The 27,912-nt window shown below is 44.0% G+C and overlaps 1 protein-coding gene across 1 annotated transcript in view; it reads left to right on the top strand.

Annotated features, from left to right (window-relative positions):
• The first annotated feature begins 3,450 nt into the window (after window positions 1–3,450).
• LOC146178423 (uncharacterized) overlaps window positions 3,451–27,912 on the top strand; it is a 77,475-nt gene continuing 53,013 nt past the window's right edge. Inside the window, exons 1-4 of the mRNA XM_084579966.1 lie at window positions 3,451–3,538; window positions 7,150–7,376; window positions 9,830–10,074; window positions 14,257–14,417. Coding sequence (XP_084436092.1) covers window positions 3,451–3,538; window positions 7,150–7,376; window positions 9,830–10,074; window positions 14,257–14,417 — 721 coding nt within the window. The remainder of the gene's footprint in view (window positions 3,539–7,149; window positions 7,377–9,829; window positions 10,075–14,256; window positions 14,418–27,912) is intronic.

The raw sequence follows: 27,912 nt of genomic DNA on the forward strand, positions 1-27,912 counted from the left end.
GGTAACATGAATTAAAATGTCATGGCAGGCTGATTTTTTTTAGGAGACCGTAGCGACGCCTCTTCATGACCTAGCTGCGGCTACTCGAGGTCTTGAAAACCTACTGCAGTGTAGCTTTCGCTACAAAAAAAAAAAAAAAACGCGAGCAATCTTGAAAGGCAGTGTTTGATGACGGGCGCTATCACTTGGCCTCAGGATGCGCCTGTGTTAATGGCTGGCAGTAAATCACCGAAAGATATATAGCGGTGACTTTTGTGTACGAAATCACGATCACTGTTGGTTTTACATTGTACTTCTTATTACTTCAAATTTACGAAACAAGTAAAGTTGAAAGCAAAAACATGTAATGAGCTACGAAGCGTTTACGTCTAAAAGCAGAAATTACGCTTCACGAAAAAAAAAAAAAAACTACTACGAGGTTGAGATCCACTCGGGGATTCGTCCGCCTAGGGCTTTTAAGAAATACGCGAGCGCGAAAACGAGGATGCAGAATATTCTAACCATCAGCCCAAGAGAGCTTATAGCAAACCGCAACCTCGCGTCGCCGTGCGAAACATCTGCGCTCAATGGACTCCTGTACCGCAGAGCATTCAAACAAAACCATGCGGAGCATTTCGCGTCTCCCTTACGACTTGCCGAGGAACAGGATTTGAAGGATATTTTTTGTGACATGCTCTCTCTATAGTCATGAGAGAGAATATGGTCTCGCTCTTCCGTTTACGTGTTTGGCAATACGGCCCAAGTGAACTCGCGCATATGCGCTTCGCACTGACAGCCTTGCACCGAGATACGCAGCAAGCAGTACAGCGGCAGCTGCAACAAATAGAACTGTAACAACAGCCACGAATGTCACCGAAACTGTGATTGATCTGAACAAATGCAAAGCTATAAGACGCAACCGTGTTCCGTCCGCGTCCGCTTCTTTTTCGGGTGAGCCACCGTTGCTATGAGTAGCCTGTTTTTCTTTTGCTTTCGCTCAAAATAAGGCACTTTTTTGAGTGCCGAAGCCTCAGGAAAGAAGATATAAGCTTCAGAGTACAAGGCAAAAATTCACTGAACGTGAACGACGATATAGCGCGTGTTTCTCCGGCCGAGGTTCATAAAACATTTGTCCTCTGGCAGAACTCCTTCCACTCAACCCCTTTATCTCGCTCTTGTAAGCAGAAAATATTCTGTAGTCTGCTCAGAAAAGAACAGCTTTGCTATCTCGCTTTTCTTACCACCTGCGGCCCTTTTCTCTGGTAGTTCCCACATATCCCGTCGTCTTCTCCCTTTTCTTGTTTTTCATAGCCTTTTTCACCATCGAGCCCATTCTTGCTTTTTACCGATATTGAAAACACGCATTATAGAGTATGCGCCTAGGAGCGGATTGATGTGGCAGCCGTATATGAACTCCCTAGCGGCTATAGGCAGCCTATGCAAGTTACTCTACACGAAACAAAAAAAGAAAAGAGGCAAGGACGCATGAGGAAATTGGACGATAAAAGAGCTACTTGGGGTGACACGATGTCCCCACTGCGTGTATCTGCATCCACTGCTCGTATCTGCTCGCGCCTGCGGTGCCTCAAGAGACAGTCGCGATGGGCGTGGTTTTATCAGGAACGTATTTGTTTCTTCTTCTGGACCAGCGCCAACAGAATGTGGAACCGAACTCATCATTTATATTTATAGCTTTCTATATGTGTTGTGTTTAGATTCAGGCAGCGGTGCCCTCGGGTCAAGGCGTACCGGGAAACGAGAAAACAGTGATGCTGAGATGCTGCTGCTGAGAAAGGGGACCAAGGATAGAACAGGAAGGAAGGGCACGCGATTTGAATAAGGCAAGAGATTGAATGAAATGCGGAGTCCTCCTTTCTTGGCGCCAGCAGCAAAATTTGACTGCCTTGTGTACGAAGTTCCCGAGGATGCAGTTGAATTGACCTAAAAATTACAGGACTGCAATAGTCTGCTCAAGAGCGGGAATGGCGAAGGCCACTTTACAGGACGGCTTTCGCTAACTGCATCGGCATTGTGATCGCTACTATAATCATCATTACTATCGCTACTATCATCATTATGAACTAAATTAACCGTGACTGTCATTGTTACTATCGTCATTATCATTGGCACTGACTGAATCGTCGTTGTCACCACTGCTATTATCCTTACGCTAGAAAAGGAAAATTAAGCTCGGTTTCTCACGAACCCTGCCTGAAGTGCGTACGTTGCCCGAAGCCAGCGTGGCGGCATCTTGAGGACAAAACAGAGAGGACAGCGAGCACATTCAAGCCATTTGGCTCCGAAAACAGCCTTTGGGAGGAACTGCAGCGGGGCTGCCGCGCTGCGGTTTATTTCAAGACTCAGCAGGGCAAGCATTTTGGGTGCCAATGATGTCGACAAGTGCCATTAGCGCCAGACTCACCCAAACCTTCCACCTTTACTCTCTGGCGTTCTGCCTTGTGTCGTTTGTTGTGCGCATCTCGGAACTATATGTATGACTTGCTATGTCCTATTACTAGACCCCTCTGTTCATTACGCTCGTCTTCCAGGATGTTAAAGGCGAAGTTAACACGCTAAGAAATCTATGCTATCAGCTTTGGCTGAGCAGCAGCCTTGTATATAAGCATATAAGTATAGGAATTTTGTTTTATCAGAAATGAAAACCCGGCGTAGCTGAGTGATTTGCGTATTTGACTGTAGATCGAAGGGAGAGTGGTTCGATTCCAAGTGGTGATAGAATCTGCAGCCAGTGAGCCTAGAAAGGATTTCACCGTAATGAACGTAAATGGCCTTCAGCTAAAGTCGATAGTCTTAACGACAGTGGTTAAGACGCTCAACTACTGTTCCGGAGTACCCGACTTCGAACCCGACAGGCCCCGGCTGTATTTCTATGGAGGCGAAACGGAGAAGCCTCCGTGTGCTGTGCAATGTCAGTGCACGTTGAAGATCACCTGGTGGTCGAAGTTGCTCCGCAGCCCTCCAATACAGCTCCTCTCTCTCTCTATCCCCTTTCACTCCCACATTCCTCTTTTCCCTTACGGCGCGGTTCGGTGCTTATAGAAACAAGTGTGACAGATACTACGCCTTTCCTTTGCTGTGCCCTTTCCTGTGAAGGCGTTTACCACGACTTGCGCATCCACAAGCGACCATTTTTTCTTCGCCGACTGATTTATTTATAGGAAGGGAAAGGCGCGGTAACTGTCTCACTTGTTTTTCTGTGGACACCGCAACCGCGCCGTAAGGGAAGCGAGGAAGAAGGGAGGGAAAGTGGAAACTTTGTCGTTCTTGTTGCGACTGTAGGAAGAAGGAAAAGAAAATGAGCGGGCTTGCTACTGGCCCTGTAGGTGAGCCACCTGTGCTGCCTCGTGCAGAAAGAGGAGAAAATAGAGAAGAAAGAGAGGGAAATAATAGGAGAGAGAAAGACGCGCGCCGCAACAGCCGTCGTCTGCCACCGAAGCAGTGGCGGGTGCAATGACGGCCTACAAGAGATACAACCTTCGGTGGCAGGCGAGCCTCCGCCTCCGCAAACGGCAGGAGCCTACCATTCCCAGCCCCGTAGGTACAGGAGCAGCTGCTCTCCTCTTCCTTTGGCGACTTCAAGCCGGCGAACCCGCAAAATAAATTGACCGCATACGTGTGCGTCATCGACGCTTGTGGGACACATGTAGCCCTATGATATCGCCTGCAGCGCAGTTTGCATCTCCTCGCCCGCTCACCCCAAATTCGGAAGAAATGTCAACTCCCCACGCTTCCTAAAACGGCAAGAGCACTAATCCAAGCAGCTCGCTTCTTGCTTAAAGAGAATCAAACAAAAATAATTGTAGCCATGAACATTCGATAAAGAAACTTGAGATAGCACGTAAGAGCTTAAATCCAACGAAATACCACGTACAGCGCTCCTTCAAAGAACAGCTTATAGAGCCGAAGCACGCGCACATGTGCATTTTGAGCCGGCGGTCCTTTTGTCCCCATCGAACACTCAAAATAACATATGCATAGTAGCAGGGACAGTGAAGAAGGGCACGTTCAGGGCAGGCAAGGTTTGTGAGGAGTTAGGGAAGCTATAGTTTCGGGAAGTATTTGTAACCAGTACAGGCTGGTCAGAAAGGCTTATTCAATTTATGAAGACAGAAAAAAGAGAGAAGGAAGAATTAGCGAAAAAGAAATGCAGTAAATGTTTAGAGGGATGTGCCTGAAGCAGGTAAAGTCAAAATGAAGAAGAAATATTTAAAAGAGAAGTTTAGAATAAACGAACGATAATGAGGAAGTTTTGCTTCTCGGCACCTTCACTTCCTAAGTTTATTCTGCTCGTGCCGCCGGAACACATGATTGTTATTGAATGTCATTCAGCCAAGAGACGCTGAACCTTAATGTGAATTATGCGCATTGATAAGCATTTAGGAGGAAGGAAAGCTAGACTACAAAGCGCCTGAGCGACACTATCTTTAACCACCTTCTGTATCGTTTGCCGAGCTCCGCATCCTAACCGAGATTTGACACCGCCACTCCTGCATGAAAAGCAACACGTATGCCTTATACCTCAGAAGAACGGTGGCGTGAAGAGCTGACTTCTATCGACAAGACATCTGGGCCAATGGCAATGCCTTTGAACGCATCCCGTTAGCCTTGCCCGCGACCCCATCTAGAAAAGAGAAGAAATAGGGAAGCAAGAGAAGAACAAGAGAACAGACACTTAGCCCTGACTTTTTGAGAGTTTCTCAACCCTTCCCTGAAGTCTGGGTGCCTCTGCTTCGGGAGTCGCTTCTTTCATTGCTCGCTTCCAGAATGGGAGGAAGCAATATTATATTCTTTCCTAATATTCCTGACACCTACAATCATCATAAGACTAATTCTTGTCAACACCATCAACAAGGAACATTAAAAAATATCCCTAACGTTTGCCTTGCAGTCGTAGACTGTTGGCCCCTTTCAATTCATATATATATATATATATATATATATATATATATATATATATATATATATATATATATATATATATATACACACACACATCAGACTTCGCGTAAACAGTGTCGTCGAAAGGCTTTCATCCGCTGTGTTCCCTTGTTTCTTCTCTGCTTAAAGCGTTGGCTCGTGACTTCGACTCGGCTTTAAAATTCGAACCAATGCCAGCGCTTGCTCAGAATATAGTTGAAAGAGATAAATGCCAATCTTGCATGTGCGAGTATCAGCTTTCCCGAGCTCGTGTCGTGCTCCCTGCCGACAAAAGAAAAAAGCCGGGCGTATACAGCACCAATACGTTTGGGTCTTCTCCACAGCGACGCAGTATCAACGAACGCCGTGTGTCGCGACTGGTAGAAGTATCTTTATTCTCTAATCGGGCATGTGACGCATCAAAGCTTCTTGCCTTTCTGACGTGCAGCTCTCGACTTTTCTAATAGCAGCAAAATATGGTGTTCTATTGCATGCCCTAAAAAATGAACATTTGAGGGCTTACATTACAATATAAAGTCTGTACCATGTATCTCCGTTTGTCTAATTCATTTGTCAGCCCGATTTATTGTTAACTATTGCGAACATATTGCACTCCCATGCAGTGCATCGAATCACCGCGCATAGCATGGGGCAGAGCGTCATCAAGGCTACCCTCTTTCACATCAGAGGCCTTAAAATAAAGAAAAAGCACATATGCCTTAAAGTAGTTGATGGACACAGTGTGATTCGATGGACTGAAAAGTGGACTCGGAAACAAAAAGCGGATAAAAGTGAAAAACAGGGCGCCTATACGCTTATGCGCGCTTACTACAAACTTTGTAGGTTCTCTCGCACGCGCTGCGGCTTTGACGGCAGAAACGTCAGCGTTTAACACGAATGGTCTGCGTACATATTTATCCTCCACAGTATTGTAGTGACCAGGTGAGACTGCGTGGCATAATAAGATGTATTGGTACTATGTCGTGCATGATATGATGCACTACTCTTATCGTGCACAGCTTTAATTACACCGGACAACTTTCCCCAGTCCGCACTAACTGCGAAACTATGTATTGTGACCCAGGTTCCAGCGTTGGGCATCTATATTAGGAAAACAACAAATCCTGGTGGTTCACAAATTGTGGTCTCGAATCCACCGGTCTGTTCCGTGTAAAGCTTTTTGCCGTAATCTCCATGTTCCGGAAACCTGCGCTGTTTCTCTGGGGGAAATTTATGGCCTTAGTGACAAGGATACGCCTTTCGCCCCTTCCTTCGTGAAAAGCCATTCCTACACTCTTCCTGCAGGCAACGCTCCAATAGCGGTAATAAACAAACGACATTGGTTGTCCTTGGCAACGTACCCGGTCCTCTAGATTTTATTAAACATTTGGTCTAGTTTTTCTATGTTGTGTTGGGTGGCTACCTTATTAATTTTATCATAACTTTTGTCTTCTCTTCCCAATCGTATTTTTCCTTTCTCTTAGGGAATGGAGGTGGTACACTTATCCTCGGCGTCTCGATGTCCATTTGCTGTCTCTTGTAATTACCCTCGGCTAAGAAGCGTGTGTTAACTTGCCCTTTATTTTGCACATTTCATTGCAATACGTTACAAACATATTTGTCATAATTTTGCGTCTTTTCTTTTTTTTTTTGCGAAATAGGGGAGTTGTGGACGTAAAGTGAGCTGAAACTGCAATGAACTGACAAAGAAAAGTTGCTCCGAAAAAAATTGGCTAGTTCTCTGTTTCGTTCTTTTATGGTTCACAGAGGTCCTCGAGAAACATATAAAGAAAAAGAAATCGCATTTTCCTTATTGCTTTATTGTACACGCTGTGAATACTTTGATGCGCCAGACGTTCCTCAACGTGGCACTTGATCAGAATATCATGAAACGAAATGAAGTGCCTATCAGGCTAATTGCCAGCCCTTCACTCATCGCTCTGCGCCCTCCCTCGTGATGCCGTTTTTATAACCCTAATAGTCCATCGGTTATTGACTATTTGCACTGCTTTTTTCGGCCAACCTATTATCTTCTCTAATTTTCAAGTAGGATATTATTGACATGGGTGTATTTTTCAATACCAGCCGCTCTCTTTTTGCTTCTCGATTTTATCGTTAATGTCTCCAAAGCCCCAGTCTCGCTGAGTGCAGTCAAGGCGAGGTTATCTAGGAACATGCACTGATATTCTATTTTCTTCTTCCCCGCTTCTTTCCTTTTTTTTCTCGATGCAGGTGTGCTGGTGTTCTGGTCCCCGTTCCACGACCCGCGCGTACATGAGAACGCATCGTCTGGCGTGCACGTGACTACCGTGCGCGCGCTGGACGAGTCTGCGCCTGGCAAGCCCGTGGCCTACAGCCTGCTTGACGTCAAGGACTCCAGCTATTTCAACCTGAACCACATCACAGGGAACATGACCACCACCCGCATCATCACCCGCAAGGTCGGCGAAAAGTACGAGGTGGGTGCCTCGAAGATAACCTACAGAAGTGATCGTGTATGTCCTTGAATGAGCGCTGTCGATAATGTGTCATTATCGGTCATGGAAAGCAGGAGTAGACTCGATGCTATTATGCAGATTTTTGCAAGTTATCATTGCGCAACTCCACATATAAGTTTCAATACCTAAGATGTGTCCCTCTGGTGGGTTAATGCTAAAGCAATTGCTATTTGTCACACCACTCGCGGCACCATTCAGGGCATAACGTGTTCTTCCATTAAAACGTTGCGCTGATCATAGGTAATGCTATAATCGCCTGGCCGCCTGAAAATGCACGCTGGTTCAAAAATAGAGCTCACTCGTGCTAGTGCGCATATATCTGTTCTGTGTATCCAGTTTTCAGGGCTATTTTTGCCTTTCCAAAAGCACAGCCTTTGTCAGAAGTTTAGATTCCAGAGTGCGTGCTTTTGAGCCCCATCTTGAGTCTGATAATGCATTCTCGGTGTTTTGAATTTCGTAAAAGTAGAATATTTTGTCCTACCCTTTCTATCAGGAAGCACTAACACGAATGCAAAAGAGCGCCACTACACGGCTTAGAAGCAGACCCCCTCGGCTCTAAAACTTTTGACAAAGACTGTACGTATAGAAGGCACGTGAGGAAATAATGCGCTCTTACATCGCAGACTTGGTTTATCTAAACTGGAGAGCCGAATATAAAAAGCAGGCGACGAATTGTAGGAAACAAATAACTTGTTCGAATATTACAAAATCGCTGTCTGCTATACTAGTATGCACTTGAATAGAGAAATCAGATGGCGTTCACATGTGGTTACCTGGGCAGTAATTCTTTAAAAAACTTTAGTCAGTACTTCGTACGCTGGCTGCTGTTTAACTGTCGTACGGTGAGCTAACATTTTGGATTAAAATTTGCTATGTACCCTTATTATGAAGTTTCGGTAGGAAACCAGGAGCTTGGCCGAAGGCCTCCACGAAGCACGAGTGCCGCTTGCACGTTACACACCTCATTATTGAGAGCTAGAGCAGTTTGCAGTAATAAAAGTGGAACAGAGTACGTCACAAGATTTCGCTCACAGCACATTTTACGCGTCAGCAGGCTCAACGATACGGTAGGGCAGACCGTATTAGAGAACGGCCGATGCTCGCATCGGAAAACTGTTGGACGACGGATAATCACTGTTCTGCAATACTTTTAAACCTTCCATTTTCTCGCAAACGAATGAAATATTTTATTGGGTCGCCCCCGCTGCCTCTGTCTGTTTGAAACAGCGCGCTTCCCTCACCGCCGTGCGATTTCCAGAGCTCAGTGAGGCCCCGATTTGAACTCGGCGGGGGGGCACGCTGTTGTCCAGGCGAACCAAAATGGACCACGCTAAAAGACGTCTTCAGCGCTCGAACGAAAGCCAAATGTAGATAACGATGCCGAAAAGCTTCGCTTCAGTGATACTCCTTTTGCGCAGTGTTCAGCTTGCGTTTTTGCTGGTGAACTGGTGAACTAATCTTTCGCCCGTTCGCTTCCTTTTTTCGTTCTCGAAGTGCCCTCGCGAAGCTTATCTCAATTCGAGGCGCAAAAAGAATTTACTTCACCGTTCCAGACACAGCTCAAACATAAAATGTTTTCTTCATGATTGTTTGTATTAAGCATCAAAGCTGGTACGAAAAAAAAAAGAAAAACCAAATGGAAGCGGCGAAAAATTGAACAATTCCGGAGTATTTTTTTAATTTTTGTGTGGTTACTTTGAGAACTCAATGCACTGGGAAGTTTACTAATTTTTTGCTATTTCTTGGCAGCAGGGTTTTACAGTTGGAGCGAGAAAACGAAGAACAGGGTGCGCTCTTTATGTGACAGTTTATGGTTCTGTCGAGATAATTGAACGGTGATCGAAGTCCTGGAATTTCTGTTTAAATTTCCTTCTTTGACTTTTTTCTTTATTGCCCATTTCTGTTCTAACCTTTCTCATGCATTGCCTCCTTCAGATCCCTGCCTTCTTATTTCCTCCTGTCGTTTTTCTTGTTTCATATATTTTTGCACTCATATTTTCTATATTCTATAGTTTTCTTTATCACTTTTGCTAATTCGTTATTTTAGGTTTAAAATTCCCGGATGCAAGAGGCAACAGAAAATGACAGCCCTGTTCGGCTTCACCCCTTGTGCATGCATCTGTTCGGCCTCGCACCCTAGATTTCGTGATGTCTTCTTTTTAAATGTGGCTATTCATCATATCCATTTCCGCACCTTTTCCAAAGTTAGAAAGAATAATGGATCATCGTTAACTTCCAATTAAAAACTCTCCCACGGAAAGGCTGCTCTGAATGGCCGCTTGAGATGTTCAAAATGAATGAATGAATGAATGAATGAATGAATGAATGAATGAATGAATGAAATACAGATAAGAACAGATTGCTGTCAGTTCACCGTTCTCCGTGTGTTCTTTTCATCTCTCCTTGTGGTGTAGGTGATCGTGGCTGCCGTGAGCCAGGGTGTGACCGAAGTTAAGACGATGCAGATCGAGGTGACTGTGCCCAACGAGTACCCGCCCCGATTCGAGCACTCTGCGTACCGCGCTGAGGTGCACCGGACACGTACGCGGCCCGGATACCGGGTGCTCCAGGTACGCGCCCAGGACCCGGACCCAGTACCATACAACGCCGAGGTCTACTACACCCTTGAGGCCGGACCGGAATCAACCAAGGCGCTGAAGTAAGATATGCCGACCTGTTTCTTTCCTGGGTAAACTGTTATGACACAATTTCAATGCCTTAATTTTGATGGCCGTTATCTTATGAATACATAAAAAAAACAAGGTGATGTTATCGATGGTCATCAGTCTCATGAGCCGTTGATTATGTGATATAAGGCTAAGTGCGCCATGACTTATCTATCTCGAGTTACATCCATACACCATCTTTCAAGAGGACGGTGAACTTATTTCAGTCACTGAACTTGTTGACCAGCGCGAGGAAAATAGAGCATATAAACAGTTCCTCAAACTCATCGTTTAAAAACTCTTCTTCCACAATATTACAGTTTATTATAATAGAATATTACATACGATTGCAGGGGTTATTGGCAATACCCTACCCTGCCTACCCGCCGGTATCAGCCGCGCACCTACCCACAGGGTCCATTATGTACACCAATGCATTACACGCAGTACTAAAGGGAGTTACTGCTGTCTATAGCCCTTCCCATCCTCAACTTCCGCACAACATAGAACGAGGATATATGTTCATTCGTCTTGCCTTGATACGTCAAGTGATATATATATTGTAAATGAATCCCTTCCGTTCGTACCGATATTCAGTAAAGTTCACATTTACTCCGAATTCCTCGCCGCCCTTTGAGGCTCCTCGGCGCGCATTACAAATTGCACAGTCTATTCAGTAGCTCTTCACAAATCCCCTTTGCCTTGTACGCATAAACTGGATTCGCTGTCATTTTCATGGTTCTCATAATACTCACGTGGATTCAATGGCGCAGCTTGACACATTAGAGAAGCAGCCACCTTCCACCCTTCCTCTAGATCCGTTCCTGTCCGATATTTCCGAAGAGCAAGCTCTGCTCCAGCGAACACAGGCTCTAATTCCTGCATGTTCATATCCTCTCACCCGTAATCTCACTCGGGAGGGTGAGGAGGTAGCCATGCGCCAGATTTGGGCAGAAGCAGCTCTGACCCCTTCGGAGGCGGAGGAGGACGAAATTAATGAAAATTAACACTTCCAGGGGGGCCCCTTAGTCCACGGCGACATGACGAGCATATCTCCAAGTGTCCGATTAAATCTATCGGTGAGGCCATTTGTTTGCGGATGGTGAGCAGTAATCGTTCGATACACAGTCTTGCACGCATCCAGTAAATTATAAAGGGCTTGAGAGAAGAAAACGCGCCCGCGGTCGCTGAGAAGTTCCCGAAGAGCCCTGTGACGCTGGACGAATTGATGAAGGACGGAGGAGATGAAGAAGGAGACGCAGGTAGGGCTACAGTCTCCGTATAGCGAGCGGGGTGGTCCACGTCGATGACGATCCAACGATTGCTGGCAGCCGAACGCGAAAGCGACCAGAAGGGTATTTAAGGGCAGCCAGCTAGCAGAAGGCATGTTGGCTACTGACGACGTTGAAGGAACGGCCACAGAAGTAGAGCCGCAATTCCGTGAGGGCCCATACGATTCCAAGACACTCCTTTTCCGTGTCGGTGTAATTAAATTCAGCTTTCGTTATAACACAGCTTGCGTACGCAACAACGTATACGGAAAACCCGGGCTTGCGTCGAGCGAGGCCAGCACTAAGTTTGATGCCGCTGGCGTGAGTGTGCGCCTCGATAGTGGCGGAGGGGTCGTAATGGCGGAGAATTGGTGGTGAAATGAGAATTAATATGGCGGAGAGTAGTGAAATCATTGTTGCAGGTTGCTCCAGGTCGACACGTCGGCCGGACTATTCAGCAGTTTCGTAAGCGGTGTGATGATAAAGGCGAAATTGCTGACGAAACGGCAAAAATATAAGCACAGGCCTTCGAAACTATGTAGCTATTTAACAGCTGTCGGCTTGGGACAGTCGACGATAGCACGTACTTTGTCGGGGTCGGGCTGAACGCCTTCGTTTGGAAGGATGTGGCTGAATGTTTTTAGCTTGCCTGAGCCAAAGCGACATTTCTTTAGGTTAAATTAGAGACTATTGCTCAGTGTCTGGTACAAGCGCACTAGGTGCGTCGGAAAATCGGGCGAAAAAACAACAACGTCTTCCAAATAGCATAGGCAGATGTTCCACTTGAGGTCTTGTAAGATGTAGTCCACCGTTCGATCAAATGTAGCGCGAGCGTTGCAAAGGCCGATTCGCATCACCGTGAACTCATATAGAGGCCATCAGTGGTGGTGCAAGCTGTTTTGGGGCTGCCATACTCAACCGTGGGGACTTGCCAATAACCAGAACGCAGATCCATGGATGAAAACAAGCTCGGCTACTTCCACGCAACCGAAAGCGTCGTCAATACGCGGTAGTGTGTATACAACATCCTTACTCGCAATTTTGTAAAATGACGGTAAAAACAAAAAATATCAGGGAGTCATATTTCTTTTTTACAAGCGCGGCGGAAGGTGATCACAGGCTAGAAGCAAGTTCAATCACACCGTGATGTGGAATATCGTGAGATTGTCGACCTGCTCACCAATGAGGCGACCCTCTGGAGGTGACGCACGGTAGAGGCGCTGGAGAGAAGGAGCACAGTGACCGGTGTCGATGGTATTAAGCGCTTTTCGCCAAATAAAAGATGTTGCCAGTCGGTGCTCACCTTGTTATTTTTCTACGTCTGCGTATCTTTTTTGCGTTCTTGTGTATTCTTGGATATGCAGCAACACGGCTAGCTACAAGTACTTCCGGCGTTTGTTGATTCCACCTCGGCGCATCAGTGAGACTTGCACTCAGCTCGGCGGGCCACCTCGGGCGTCCGATGAGAGGCGCGTAGCTCGTGGTTCTCCTTTTGGGAGTCATCTACACTCACTTTCGCTCGGATATACCGGTAACAGTAGCGATGACGGAGACGCGGCTCTACTGAAGATCGGGTGCATACGAGAAGCGCTTTAATGATGGCTTCCGTAACATAGGGCGAAATGTTTACAGCTGAGCGGCTAAACTCACTTCTCCACGCTTGCGAGAGAACAACCGGTGTTAGAAAGAGATGTAAACGTGATATCCTCACTTTTTCTGTACCTTCTGGAAAGCCATACAGGGTGTTCGGATCATGTTAACGGCTTTCTGTACGTCTTAAAACAGATTTGTCGGCATAAAAATTTCTATGAATAATATATGCTGGGTTTCCCGCGCTTTCAGCTCTAGCGTCGACTTAATGTTCCTTGACATTTAGGGAACAGTTTTACGATTATCTGGTTGTACTTATTCCGGTAAGACTAGGTCATTTTGCTCGATTCTCTTATATATGTGTTTAGAAACGACGCGGGACACTAGTTAAACCGATGTACTCCCGTCACAATGAAAATATGGTGGCTGTAATGAAAATATCGTTCTGTCTATGATTACACCGCAAAATGTGTAACCAATAAGCGTAACCCACGAGAATTTGGTCTAATTCTCTACGCCATGGGTCAAGTCATGCACCGTATTATGTGATATAATACATCAAGGAAAGTTGCCTTTATATCCTTAGAAGAATGTGTTGCATATTGTGAACAGCAGTAAAAAAATGAAATGTTCTCAAACATATTTTTCGATGAAGCAAACGAACGCTGGTGCTTCTTTATTTGGAAATAAAAGTTCGCGGCCATCGCCCGTGACGTATGCCTAAAATAATTTTTTTTTATATTGCCGCGCCAGTCTAGAAATCCAGGGGTGCAGTGTACGGCCAGTATGAGGTATTCGAGTTCGAGTCTTTACGAGACGACATCAACGTGTTCATTCCTAGGCACAATTGATTGAACATGCAATGGCAATTGTGGAGAAAGAAGGCCAAACGACACATTTTATGCTCGTTTAAGGTTTAATTGCCGAACGACCTCTGTATTCATGTACAGTAAGATACCGGATAGTGGTATTTTAAAACCAGCGCCGACGCAGCTTTAATTACAGGACCTATAACAGTAATTGAAATCAATAAAAAATATTGTGCAGGAACAATTTAACATTGAGCTCATTCTTTCCATTATCGGGGCAGCACGCAAAGTCTAAACGTTGTGACACGCTAACAATTTCATCCATTTCGATCTTCTACAGAGGATATCAGTCTCCTAAAACGTATCTTATATAGCGAGCGATTCGCGATACTTCTACAGCCTTCTTGAACAACAGTGTTGTGTTTTGACTGCAGTGTTTCGGCTGCAAGTCGGAAGTCAAGCACTTCCGTGGCCAAGGTTTTTGATTAACTTCGTGCTCTTCTAGGTATCTCGCCCTGGATAGCATCACGGGAGAGGTGATGCTGAACCGCAGTTTCCTGGACGTTGCCGACTCCATGATCGCCTTCACCGTCATCGCCGAGGACGGCGGTTCGCCAAAGAAACAGGCCAGCGCGCGTGTCGAAATCCTCGTCAAGACCATCTCGGGTGAATTGTCACTTCTTACTGTGCCTCTTCATCCCTGTTAAGGCTAAATTCTAGCCACCGTGCTAAATATATCAGATTAATGTACCTAAATATTTTTACAGTCATTACGAATATTCAGTGAACTTCTGCACCGATTAAAAAATACATCATATGGAATCTGGTTTCACGCCACATCTAATATAAGTTGCGTAGTACTGGTCATTTATGTTGCTTGCGGATTACGGCTCTTCAACAAAGTAACAAATTCTAGTACGCGTTTTGTCACTAGAGGCCGCGCTATTCCGCTACCTGCAGCATGCAACGAAATTCCAAAGATGAATTTTGTTACATTATTTTGTAGAATAACACCAGTTTACATGTCAACTCTTTGACTTCCACTGCACGCTGGATGAATGAAAAACTGTTGGAAGCGAACTGAAGGCAATCATGTAACTTTCTTTGGCGTACTCATCAATTTTCACTTACCTATGAGGACTTTTTTAATGCGCCGAGTTGGATAAAACAAGAATAAATCACACACGCTCCCATCTGGCTCAAATTGGTGTGACACACATACAGTGTTAACCTGACCTACTTTACTTCATGGGTTAGTTCTTACCATTTTGTGTCCCTTCTGTGCTCAACAGCACAGGGAACTGCGGACAAAAGTTCACGCGTGCATGCGTTTGGTTTGGTCAGAAGTATTCCGGTCGCACGATTTCTCTCGAGTCGTAATTGAGGATGGTATCTATAGTGCAAGTAGCTACTGAGACACCTTAAAGAATGAGGACTGGGGATTTGCATACATTACAGAGCTTTTTCACATACGTGTTCCTCCACATAAGTGAAAAACAATCCATGGGGACGAAACAATTTCGTATGAGGCTTTACACGCGCCAAGGCAGATACAAAACACAGTGAGTATGCGAAACAAGGAGGAGCTCATTAGAACCCCAAATTAGACCACTAAATATCCAAATACAACAATGCAGCCATCAAAGGTAGTTGTAGAACAAATGGCGTCCTTGTAACATGTCCAACCAATTATCTACAAGTACTGCGTAATGACGACAGTACTTGGTTGTAAAACAGGACGATGTATTAATAAGAGACTACAGGAACACCGGAACAACTTGGAAAGTGGAAAGGACCAAACGTTTCTGGTATCACATTGCCATTCATGTGAAATAATGAAGAAGGAGAAGAAGAAGTGCACTCTTAAGTTTAACAAGGTTAGGATTTTGTATTGCCACAAAGAGAAGATGACGAGAGAGATAGTGGAATCATATTTTATTTCAACGGACAATAAGTGTCTCAGCAAGACTTCTCTTGCTTTTTCAAGCAAAGAGGTGTCTTTTTTAAGTGATTTTTTGTGCAGCAGGTGAGGTCAGGGGATGTGTCACGTGACTGTTTCGTTTTCTTCATGTTTGTTTTTTCTGGGCCTTGGAGTAAAGGGCTTAGGCATAGTTGTGAGTCAGCGGTTGTACTGTGGTTTTTTTTTTTATCTTGTCCTTTGTCTTCGTGTTCGCGCTGTTTATATTAATAATGTAAAGTAAGTACCGCTTGACACATAAGGACTGATACTATCGTGTGCCGCTATCATTAGGAATGCATGTCACCGGGGCCGAAAGGCTGTCATGCTAAAAACATATTCGTAATTTTCGTGGCCGTACCAAGTTGAGGCGACACAAAAGGATACGTACACTTACCTAGACACCATTGGGCTCGAATGCGCAATCATAAAAAAAATCCATTTTAGGAGCTGTGTCATTGACTTTCGTTTCAATCCAGGCGTCGCGCAGTGTTTGCTCCATTTCGAGAATTAAATGACGCAGGTTTATTCATTGTCGCTTTCCGGCACTCAGCAGCATATCCCCCTCAGGGCTTCTCGATGTACAGTGCAAGGGGTGAGAAACAGTGTCTCTATTGTGTTTGCACGACACTTTGGGCTCTATTTAAGGCCTAACAATCAAGTCTTGATTAACAGAGCAGCTAGACTTCTCATATGCGGAAGTAATTTAATTTTCCTCCCATACCGGATAGTCAAAATGCCCGGACAAATTTAGGAGGTAGAACAAAGTACTTAACACTCAAGTATTCAAAATCTGCCAAGAAATGCTAAACTAGCACTGTACTAAGGACGGACCAGCTGCAAAAATACAATGCGAAATAGAAACTTAACTAGGCTGCCTTGAATACTACCAGACAGCTACTACACCACCGTTTCTAGAACAAACTAGTAACGTTGGTATACACTGCCTGTCGCGACATTGCTATGCAAAATAGACGTTTTCCCTCACTTCAGTGCTCGGAATAATGTTACCATTACTGCCGGTAGGTAAAGTAGCGATCCTCAAGTTCTAGCCGCTTTTCCCATCTTTAAGTTGCGTTTATATTCCTTGGGACTTTTGGGCGAGATTTTCACGGCCTGGTCCAATGCGTTGGTCTGTGGGTCTGGAAAATTCGGATTGTGAGAACAAGGCTAGAAGAACCATTTATGCTAGTAGCTTTGTTTAAAGTGGGGCGGAAAGAGGACTCGCGCCGAGTTATCGATCCACTTGATGCGAACGATCCTCACTCTCATTGTGAGCCAGGCTTTCACCGTGCACCGGCTCATCTGATGTGAGCCAACTAAATTAAGCTAATTAAGTTGGCTCGCGTTATCAGAGTCCCGATCACGAAATGCGTCGGCACTTTCAACAGAGCCGGTACTACAAGCGTACAAAGGCAACGCTTAGTTCGTTACGTTGACGGCTCATAAAACTATCTTTCTCTGTGACGTTCCTCTAGTGTTTATTCAATCAGTTCTTCCTCGCCGAAATAAGTTGAAACTTAATCTCAAGAAGCGTGCCTCCATTTAAAGGGCCATCAGAGCAGCAGTTAGAACGGAAGTCATTACGTCGACGTGTGGAAAGATCCGTGCTGACCACATTAGTGCTAGGCCATTCCAGTACTTCATTAATGAGAGCCAAGCTCCTTACCTTTGTCCTAGTGGTCGCATGCACGCTAAAACTACTTTCACAGAAGGATGCAGCCGCGTGCTTTCCCATCCACATAACACGAGGCATGGCAGAGAGTTCCGTAATTTTCAAAATGGGAATGAATGAATTCTTTGTTTGAGTGAAAGGATGGCTCCCGGCCACTGTTTGGGTAATTAGGGAGTTAAGAGGGGTGGGAGTGTAGCTTCTCCACGATTCTTCAAGCTGTTTCTCGTTGCTTGCCATTCTACCGATCTGCGCGCTGTAAGTCGACCCCTTTCACACTACTCGAAGCAGGCCGCTCTCACTGCCATAGGTGGCAATGGAATTTTGGATTGCAGTGCTTGATAGAATCTGATCTGCTAGGGTGGGCATGTCATCGTGTGGAACATGAATAATTTTGTTTCTTCCTCGTGAAAACGATGCACATTGCATTGCAAGATGTTTTAGGTCTGCTGTACACTGTTCCTGACAGTGGGTGCATATGTTGTGTTCGTTTTGTGTCGGCTGAGAAACCACTTGTCAAGTATGTGTGGCGTGTAGGCTGTGTTTGTTATCACATTGTTGAGAAATATCTCTTGGGGTCGAGTGAGTCCCTTCGTGTTGTCAAACACCGGCGTTGGTGTTGCTTCATATAACCTAAGCCTGCTGTCATGTTTTATTCTGGCGCGTACATAGTACATCACCTCTCTGCCAGGGGAGCCTTTAGTGAGCACTGTACTATATGTATGAGCGATTAAGTACAGAGGTGTGCTTAGATACTCGTGAGTACTGTGGGCGCCTAAAGAAGTTACTGCGCTGTACTTTATCCGATGTGCGGACCGTTTAGTAACACTATACTACTCCGTCATATGAGAAAAGGAATGCAAATCAAAAATAGGAAATAAAGAAAAAAAAAAAAACTGGGTTCCCAGCTGAGCAAGAACAAACAAGATAGAGGTGCCGTCAAAATCTTTAAATATTTCGACGTCGAGTTTCGTCTTCTTCTATTCTGTACACTCATATCGAGTGAGTTAACAGCAGAAACACGGGCGTCGTTCAGCACGCCAATGCTTCCCCATCTTCTTTGGAGCTTCCCCGCAAGCAGTGTGGATGCATGGCCTCTCACTCCACCCCTCTTTCATCGAAGTCAACGGCGTAGAAAGCCGGCTAGATGGAGAGTCATGATTGATTAACGATGCTCTGATCGGCGACGCTTAATCGATCACCTTGAGACAAGCGCGAACGCGCAACCAGGGCTCCTCACTCTGCCGTCTTCGCACTTACTCTGTCTACAGGTCTGTTCACTTCCGAAAGTTTGTAAAGAAAGCAGCGAACTCTTGAAGTTGCTTACGGCCTAAGGATAATCGCTTTTCTAAGCGTGTATCAGCTCCAAAAAGGAGCTAAGAACTCAGCGTAGGCTTCTTCTACGAATTATCTTTTTTTGTTTGTTTTCATTTCCCAAAAACACATAAGGGAACGGCTAGGAACGTTGAGTGTCTGTTGTTATTGCGAAACACATTTAAGGAATTATTAATCGGTTGCGACAAGGCTGCTTTGCAAGGACACAGAGAAAGTTATATTATTTCGAGGAGGAGCAAGACATTCGTTTTAAATATCCTGTTTGATGACGTCGCTGGCAGAACATTTCTTACGTAATGTGCTATGAACTGTAGCTTTAGCTTTGGCGAATATTTTAGCCACGTGTGCTGCAGTGGCGAGTTTTTCGGGAGCACATAAAAAATAAAGAGCGAAAAGTTAGAATATGACGTAACATTCAGTCCTTTGCCTCCGGTGGTTCGGAAACAAAAATAAGACGAGCAAGGAAGCGAAATTACATTAATTATATTTTTGTGTCACGTCGCAATTTTTTCACCGCGTAGTCCACTTGTTTTAGTCCTATTTTCGCTTTCTATGACCTAAGATGTTTAAGCTATTCTGACGTTGCTGCTTTTCTGTCTTATCGCTCGTTTTAGATGTTATTTCCGCTCTTTGCTCTCCGTCAAGGAAGGCAAGTTCATGCACCGTATTCAGAATTTCAACTGTTTTTGGTCATTTCTTTTGCGACCCCGCTTGCCATAATGTGACCGAGAAGTGGACGCATGACATTTCTTATTCCAGAAAAACTATTGTTTTTGCGCACATTAGTGTTGATATGAACGCTTGGCCATTCTTCTCGGCAGCGCGACAGGAAAGGTATATATTAATTAATGGAACTGCTGTGTAACTGCTGTAAACGAGCTGTTCCGCTATTCACCAGGTTTAATCAAGTTGTTAAGCGGTCCATTATTGAAACTCCAAGCACATGCTTTCTTATTTTCTCCTTCTTTCTTTCTCTCTCTCTTTCTTTCCTATTTTCCTTTCTAGAATAAAAACAAGGAGAAGAAGATGAAATAAGCAAGCCATATGTGCCAAGATCTTTACTTGTATTCGCACATCTTTCTTTTTTCTACGCTTCCTTTCATATCGCTCTCAACTCCTCAACTTTTCTTTATCTTGGCATAGTCAACCAATGAATCCTTTGGTCCGACCCCGCTCTGCGCAGCTCATATATATTGCGAAGAAGCCGGCAGTGGCACTTGAGTGGCATCCGCTCTACTTCGACCAACGTCTTAATGCATGTTCTCCGAATTTCTAAGTTATAGCTTTTTTCGCATTGCTGGATTTTATTTTAGCGCCTCCTTATTTAGACAATCATCGCTTTTCTTCTGCCTCGCTTTTCCATCTCAGGCAATGGGTATTACTGCCGTCGATGTAGCCTGAAAATCAGCATCTGTATATTTTCGTCATTCTTTCTCCGCTGCTACGCTTCCCTCCGACAAGCATTATTTCCCGACGCTAGCGTTACATTGCTCTCCTTTCCTCCTTGCATTTCACGCGTTCTCATATCGCTATGACGGGCGATGTCATCGCCCGAAGACGTGTGCCTAAATAATTCACTTCGCACATTGTTTTAATTTCTTCCCTTGTAAGCACCCACGACTGTCTACTCTTTCTCATTTTCATGCTTTTCTGTGCGCAGTCTAGGCTTCATGCCTACATGGCGAGGACACGTTTATAAAAGAATATTTTCCTAACCAACTTCCTTCGGGCTATTTCTCAGTCTTCGTTGCTTTCCCTCAGCCTTTTTTATTGTCCCCTTTTTCTTCCCAAATCTGCCTTCGTTCGTCTTTGAATCAGCACATTATTAAAATAATACAAACATTCAGGAAAGCGTCTTGATGTATCCGAGCACTAACATTCACTTCTCCAATGTCCGTCGCCACAGACCGCGTTCGTCTTGGGGAGCAACATAACTTCCAGGTTGGTGTGTTTTCATGCGCTCAACAAGCGCACTCTACGAGCGTGTGTATATGTCCATGCTGTCGAGAGTTCGAAAACACTTCCTCGTAGACTGCCTATTCTTAATCTTTTAACCCTGATATCTGCCTCTATAAACATCGACCTTCCTTTTGATCCGCTTAACGCTCTTGTTCTTCGGAGGAGTATTCGCTCAATTCTTCTGCGTTATCTTCAGTGACGTTCCAGCTTGATGGAACACGTCGTTAGAAGCCTTTGGAGTAAGATATTTTTTCTTCGAGAAACATCCCAAGTTGAGCACCCTTAAGGAAGCAGTGTTAAGAAAGCTTTCGTTTCAAGAAAGATAGAGATCTAGCAAACATGTCTTGAAGAAGGGAAAATAAACTGTAAATTGCGGGAGTTCACGTTCTTGAAGGGAAAGTAGACTACAAGACACGCTATAGTGAAGAGCTCTGGGATAATTTAAAACGTCTATTTGGTTCTTTACGCAAGCAGACAAGGTTCAGTACTAAAGAATTTTTCGTGTTTTGGTTTTTTCAAAGTATGGTCATCGCATTCAGCAGCGAAACCGCGTCGCTAGAGCCAGCAGACAAATGTCACAGGCAATAAACCACCAACCACCGGGGTTGCTGTGCATTACGTTTTCTCACCAGCTTTTTACGCCTTGTTAGCTCTCGTAGGTAAGGTCTCCAGTTGTAAAATGACAACTACGGCGCAATTGGCTGCACACAACCAATTCTCAAAGCTTTTGAAATCGTACAGACAAAGTTTTTAACGTACGCTTGTGTCTTTACGTTTTCCTGACGCGCCAGCCACAGCGCTAAGCTCTACTCATGGTATATGGAACGCATGAAACGCTTTGAAATTCCTGTATACATGTCTTATTACTCCCACAGCTAAGTCGCTGAATAAGAGGTTAAACTTTTTTTTATTTCATTTTCGGTGAGCGCATCGTTTTCTAGAGAGATTGTTCTCGTGATTTAAGGAATAAACATATTTCTGTGAATAACGCAAAAAACAAACCTGCTAAGAGGTTCCTGAACCCGGTGCCAAAAATTTATGCATGTTTTTCAGGTTGCAGCAGAGTCATGTGATAGCATTTTCTCTTCAATGTGTACACAACCCAGCGATAAATACTGAAAATCTTGCAACGAATGGAGGGCAACGGTAGTAAAGATGGCGAGTGAGAATCCCCCTCCCCCCCCCCCCCCCCCGCCCTTTTTTTTTTTTAATCATAAGCGATGCATCACTGCCTGCAAATTTGTGTCCCTCACGTGTACACAATTCTGACTCAGGATTTAGCAGCGAAAGGGAAATTGCAACTCTACCATCATTTTCGCGTTCGTGGCTGCCTGGAATAAAAACACCGAACATGTAGGTTAAACGGCATGTATAGGGGGTATTAAAAAGAGAGAGAGAGAGGTGTAAGGTCTATACATTCCCAGTCGAAAACAACTACAGAACTCTGTCAAAAATACGACAAAATATCCTGTAGTTCTGTCGCACCCATCGAATTTTTCTGTAGTTCTGTAGTACTTTTCTGTAGTTCTGTAGTTTTTCTGTAGTATATTTCTGTTGTCTGTAGTTCTGCAGCACTTTCCGTTGTAACTACAGAAATTTTTGAAGTTACTCCAGAATGTTCTGTTGTCACAGTAGGTTTCCCGTCAAAAACCGCACAGAAATTCTGTCGTAACATCATAACATTTTCTGCAGTTTTTTCCGACTGGGTTGCTATAACGACAGTCAGATTCGTGCAAAACATTCATGGCGTCATTTCATAGGAAACTGCGTTTTGTGTTTGACCAATGGCATAGCTTCAGATATATATATTCTCCATTTTGTCACCATATTCTCCATCCAAGGACCGAACCGATATTACGTGTCGTCTAAACTCGCTTCTGCAGGCGGCGGTCACCAGGGTCTGTCGCGATGGGAAAAAATGGCAAAATATATTTTAGATAAGAATTAACACATTCTAGGACACCTCATAAGAGAGCCGTGGTACCGTACTAGGGAATGGGTTAGTTCCTCTAACTGCTGAACTTACTGCCATCTTGACTCCTGCCTGCACTGCGGCCTCAACAGTGCTCATAGTCTTCCTGGCTTTTTTCCTCTATTTTTTTTTTTTTCAGCTGAGCAGCACGCTCGATTCTTCGGCTGCTCTTGGCCTTTACATGAGACGGTCTTTAAACGTTGATGTTTGTCACGCTTAGGAAAACGCGTTTAGCGTCTCTCCTTACAGTTTGAAAAACCATAGCTCTGGCCAGTTAATCTGTAGCCTTGGTGACATGTTAGGCGACCTAGATAACATACGCAACCTGGCATGCAGCAGGTAAATACACTCTATCGTCTGCTATTTAAGAGAGTGATTTTATTTCTTCACTCACTGCTTGTTTTCACTGCATGACCGCGACGGCAGCCCCGCCCCCTCTCAGAATATGGACGCGCAGCAATAACAACTAAAAAATGACTACGACGAAACTTCGAAAACTCGTAATCCGAGAATGGTAAAAGCATCAGGAAAACCAGCCGGTCTCATTTCCTCAGACCTAGTTGGAACCTCGCTAGGTGCTACGTTGTAGGAAAATATCAGCCCAGACAAATACTATTCCAAAGAAGTACTTTTGAAACCTTCTGAAGAGTTATCATGCTTAGGTTGCCTGCTAGGCCTAACATTAGACATGATTTCGAAACCAAGTCGAATGTGAAGCATAATGTACATCTATAAAATACGGACCTCGAATTACTACTGAATGGTAACTATAAATGTGCTTCATGCTGAAACAAATTACATAATCAGCAGACGCCCGGAATGCGCGTGCTTTTTGTGCATATTCTATTAAAGCCTTCGGAAAGAAACACAAATGACAAGACGCAAGCTTAGGCAGCACCAATGAACGAAGATTGAAGCTGCGCCGTAGTTGACAGCGGGCCAAATATGATGCACATTTTTTATTTGTATGTACATTAAAAAGAAATTCATGTCAAACATATCATCGACGTTTTCCCCTCTAGTATTGTGTTTTGTTTTGTTTTTTTACATATCTGCACTGGCCATATTTGCGGCTATATATATATATATATATATATATATATATATATATATATATATATATATATATATATATATATATATATATATATATATAGTTTTTCGCATTGAATCCACAATGCCCAAATTACGTTGTGAAGCTAATACAAAAACAGGACAAGTAAAGTAGCCGCAAATATGGCCAGTGCAGACGGTTGGGCTAGTTGGAAACTATGACAGTGGCCGGAAATGGAACATCTGCCTCACGCGTTTCATCTTGGCAGGAAAAATAGTCGCGCGTAGAAATTTTTTGGCAGTCAACGGTGTAGAAGCTCGAAACATTTAAGTCTGTCAAAGATATCCGGAATCAACTGGCACAGTGAGAGAGAAAGCACGAGCTGATGCTAGCCAAAACGCCAGCCAATCCCGCGGAAAAATTTTGGATAAACACAGGTGGCAATCTCAGAGCGGCAGTGTTCTACACACGGTGGTCAATTTTTTGGTGTGTTCTCAACAAGAACAACAAAGCATAAACAACTACTACATCAACAAGAACGATGATATAAAAACAGCTAAGTACGTAGAAGGGCACGCGCACAATACCAAACGTGTCACATGTCTGTGAATTTAAGCGGTGGTGTTGTCTTCACGCGATTGAGAAAGCGAAATGTGTAAAGCTCCTGACGTTATTCTCGCCGACTCCAGCTTTCGTTTCAAGCCATTTTGGAGCGCAAACCGCAAAGATACGCTGTTTTCCGAAGTTGTTTAGTGTACCGTGGTATTGGAAAAAGTGCTCATGCATACATTGACGGTGACGATCTCCAAAGAAGGGATCGAGGGTTGTTCTCTATTCCAACCCTGGTTCACTTCGATTCATTGTGTAGAAACCACCTCCACGTTATTTCGTTGATCCCGTTCCAGCACTGTTACCTTTTCTCTTTATCTGCAGTAGCTAATTTGCTTGTCTTTCAGCACTTTACGTCACTAGCCTCACTTCGCTCCATAATACATTTCGCGCTCTGCACGACGATTCTCTTCTGAATGCCTTCTTAGCATTCGTTTTCTCTTTTTCTAACGCCCTAATTACACAAACGGCGGCCGAGAGCCATCCCTTCAAATAAAGGCTAAATTTATGCATTCATCCATCATTCAAGTTCTATATTTTTCTCTTCAAAACCCGTTCTGTTATAGTTTTCATGGCAGTCGTACGAATTATCTTTAATATTGAAGATCGAATCACTGCGTTTGATTTGTACAGAGGCTGAGTAATTCATTCGATTTGGGATATGCAAGCCTGGCCTTTGCCGTGTTCTCATGTTTTTCTTATAGGTTACTATTATAAATGGCACAGAAATGCATTCGATATCAATGTGGGGTCAAAATAGGTTAGTGTTAATGCCGCAATGTATACATGGCCAAAAGTCTCCAGGTTGAGTCAGAAAGTAAAGAAACGCTGACTTATAACTTGACTTTTCCTTTTGCTTAGTCCAGTACGTACGGCCACCACAGATAGAAGAATGGTGCAGTGCATTTTGATTATATTTATCATTTTACCAGGTCATATTTGATACCGGAAACAAGCGAAATGAAGCACATAATGCTAGGTTAATAATAACGAAGGATATTTTCGCGAATGGATAACATGTTAGTGGCTATAAGTTTTGAGAAAGGAAAAACCACAGAATATTTATTTAAGGCGTTTTCTGGCTGCCATTTAAGGCTTCACACCTGTGTCTCAGGAACAAAACAGTGTCCAAAGCGCATACGTTCCAAGTCATTGTGACGATTCATAACAATTTTACAACAGCCGTCGAAGGAAGCATTTGTTCGCACATTATTTCATTTTATTATTAAATTCATGTGTACGCTCCAGATGCGTACGTAATGGTTCGAATTTGCTTCAGGAAAGCATTGCAAACAAAGAATATATTTTTAACCAATACATAGAGTGAGGAATAGTTAGCGACGCTTTATTATTTCGAGTACTTCTTTCCGAAGGAGAGCGTGTACCGATACTACTATTCCACCTAGGAGTTTTAACTCATTTTTATTTATTGCGCTTACGAGATTTGATATGTTCAAGTGGATCGATCGACCTTTCCACGAGCTTGCTCATTTAAATATTATTGCAATTAACGATTTATATGTATTGGCGTCGATATCATCTCCATTCTTTTCCCTTTGTGACATCGTAGTAATTGTTTTGTTTTATGCTAGCCATCGCTCCATTATTGAATCAAATTTTCTGGGCTCCAATCTAGCAGTGCCTGCCCTCATAGCGGCTCCCAGTTCTGTGTATTCAGTACCTACCGAACACAAAACTGTTTATCTTTCTCAGGAAGATCACTTTACTGCCAATGTAAAGTTATTCTTTTTTTAAATAGAATTAAATTATCGTGCTCGCTATCTTTTAGCATGCTAGTGTCTTGCAGGCCCCGAATATTTCATTTGTAGCGGTTATCAGTTATGCGCCGACGTTTTTCTATTCCTCGTAGCGTAGGCTCGTTTCTAACTCTTTCAGTACCCACGGTGTTTTCGCTCGGTAGAAGATAGATGATTTCTTTGTGCACCCATGCTAATCACTGCACTTAACGTCAGTCGATCTGTTTTCTCTAACGCACGCTGCCCTAGAAACAAAAAATAAGACAAACTATCGGTACACTTACTAATTATAAGATCCCGCTCGCAAACGAAATCGATTATTTTCGCTCAATAAGAGAAACGGCGAACAAATTTCGGCTGTGTTGTCTTAGAAAACTATCACTCGATGGAACGAGGCTGCGCGTTAGTGAGGCTGAATGGTCAGGGCGCACGCCATGCTAAGCGTATAGCAGATTCGCTTCCCTATCAATCGATGGAGCACAGTGTCTCACCCCTTCACTTACTCGATTACTGAATGGCAAGCCTTAATTGAGCGTCCAGCTTTCGTCCTGACCTGGTAGAGCATGCAGAATATCTCCATATATTTCCAGGTGTTTGGTGTTTGTTTTTCTCAATATTATATTCTTAAAAATTTACCAGGCTTAGAAGATAATACGGGAAGCCTTGATGTACAAAAGTACAAAATACTGAAAGCCGCCAACTTCAAACGATGGAGTTCAAGTCAGGGCGGACGCGCTATATGCGGTAAGAATTAGTCGGAAAGTTCTCGTCGTGTATTTCGTCTTTATACTTTTCTGACATCGAAAAAGCGATTTCGATTTCCAACGACCGATAATTTAGTGCGAGTTTACTACGTCGGATGCGTAAAACTGAACTTTCGGCAATTCTTGCGGCAATATTCATAGTCTAGACGAAAGAAACTCGTCTACCCACCATGCCTTCTCCAGCGTGCCATTTCGAGTTTGGGGGCTCGAGTGGAGTGGAAACGGAAAACGAAAGATAAGGCTCAACATCAGTTAAGGCCAGACGCACACATTTGCTTCGAAGTTTGCGCAAATACGGCATGTTCACATTAAAAAGAACTGCCCCGACATCGGTCAATGCATAAACACACGTTGCTGCACGCGTGCAGTCGGGACTGAATATTTATTCCCTATGCTGTCGTCGGGAGCGCATTGCCAATGGTCGCACTGAAAATGTTGGTGTCCTCTGGCTTGACAAGAAAGTTTCAAATATTGATGTGGAGGCTGTTGAAATTTAACATGCGAAAGATAGAAGGGAACGATAAATTAAGCAACAACAAAGCAGCGCTAATTGAAGCAGGAATTGAGGAAGCAATAGAGAAAAACCCCATAGAAAAGTGGCAATATAATCACCTGGAAATGCTCATAACTGTGAAATTTAATGAAGTTAAAGTAAACATCCGCTGGAAGGGAAATAGGTGGAGTAAGTACATTTAGGAAATTATCGAACAACAATGTGTAGCACACCGAGAGGCAAACAAAGCGCAGTTATCTCAAGCGGAAATAAACAAAAATGAAGATCTTATCATCAAAGGTAAGTGGAGGTCCAGGCCATCATTTAAAGTAAAATAGCTGTTGGAAGATTATCTCTGTGTCCCAACGGCAAAACTACTAACGAAGCAGTACAGGTAAATATGGGCTGGGAATTTTTCGAGGCACGTGAAGCTCATAGTAAAGTATTATAAGATGAATGCTACAGAAGAGAACTTCTTGTTGGGCTCAGTTCAGTTCAATCGTTCAGTCGTGTCCGACTCTTCGTGACCCTATGGACCATGTCACGCCACGCTTTCCGGTCTCTCACTATCTTCCTAACATCACATAAC

Source organism: Amblyomma maculatum, chromosome 9 (assembly GCF_055883805.1).
Source record: "Amblyomma maculatum isolate TAMU_Amacu chromosome 9, ASM5588380v1, whole genome shotgun sequence".
NCBI lineage: Eukaryota > Metazoa > Arthropoda > Arachnida > Ixodida > Ixodidae > Amblyomma > Amblyomma maculatum.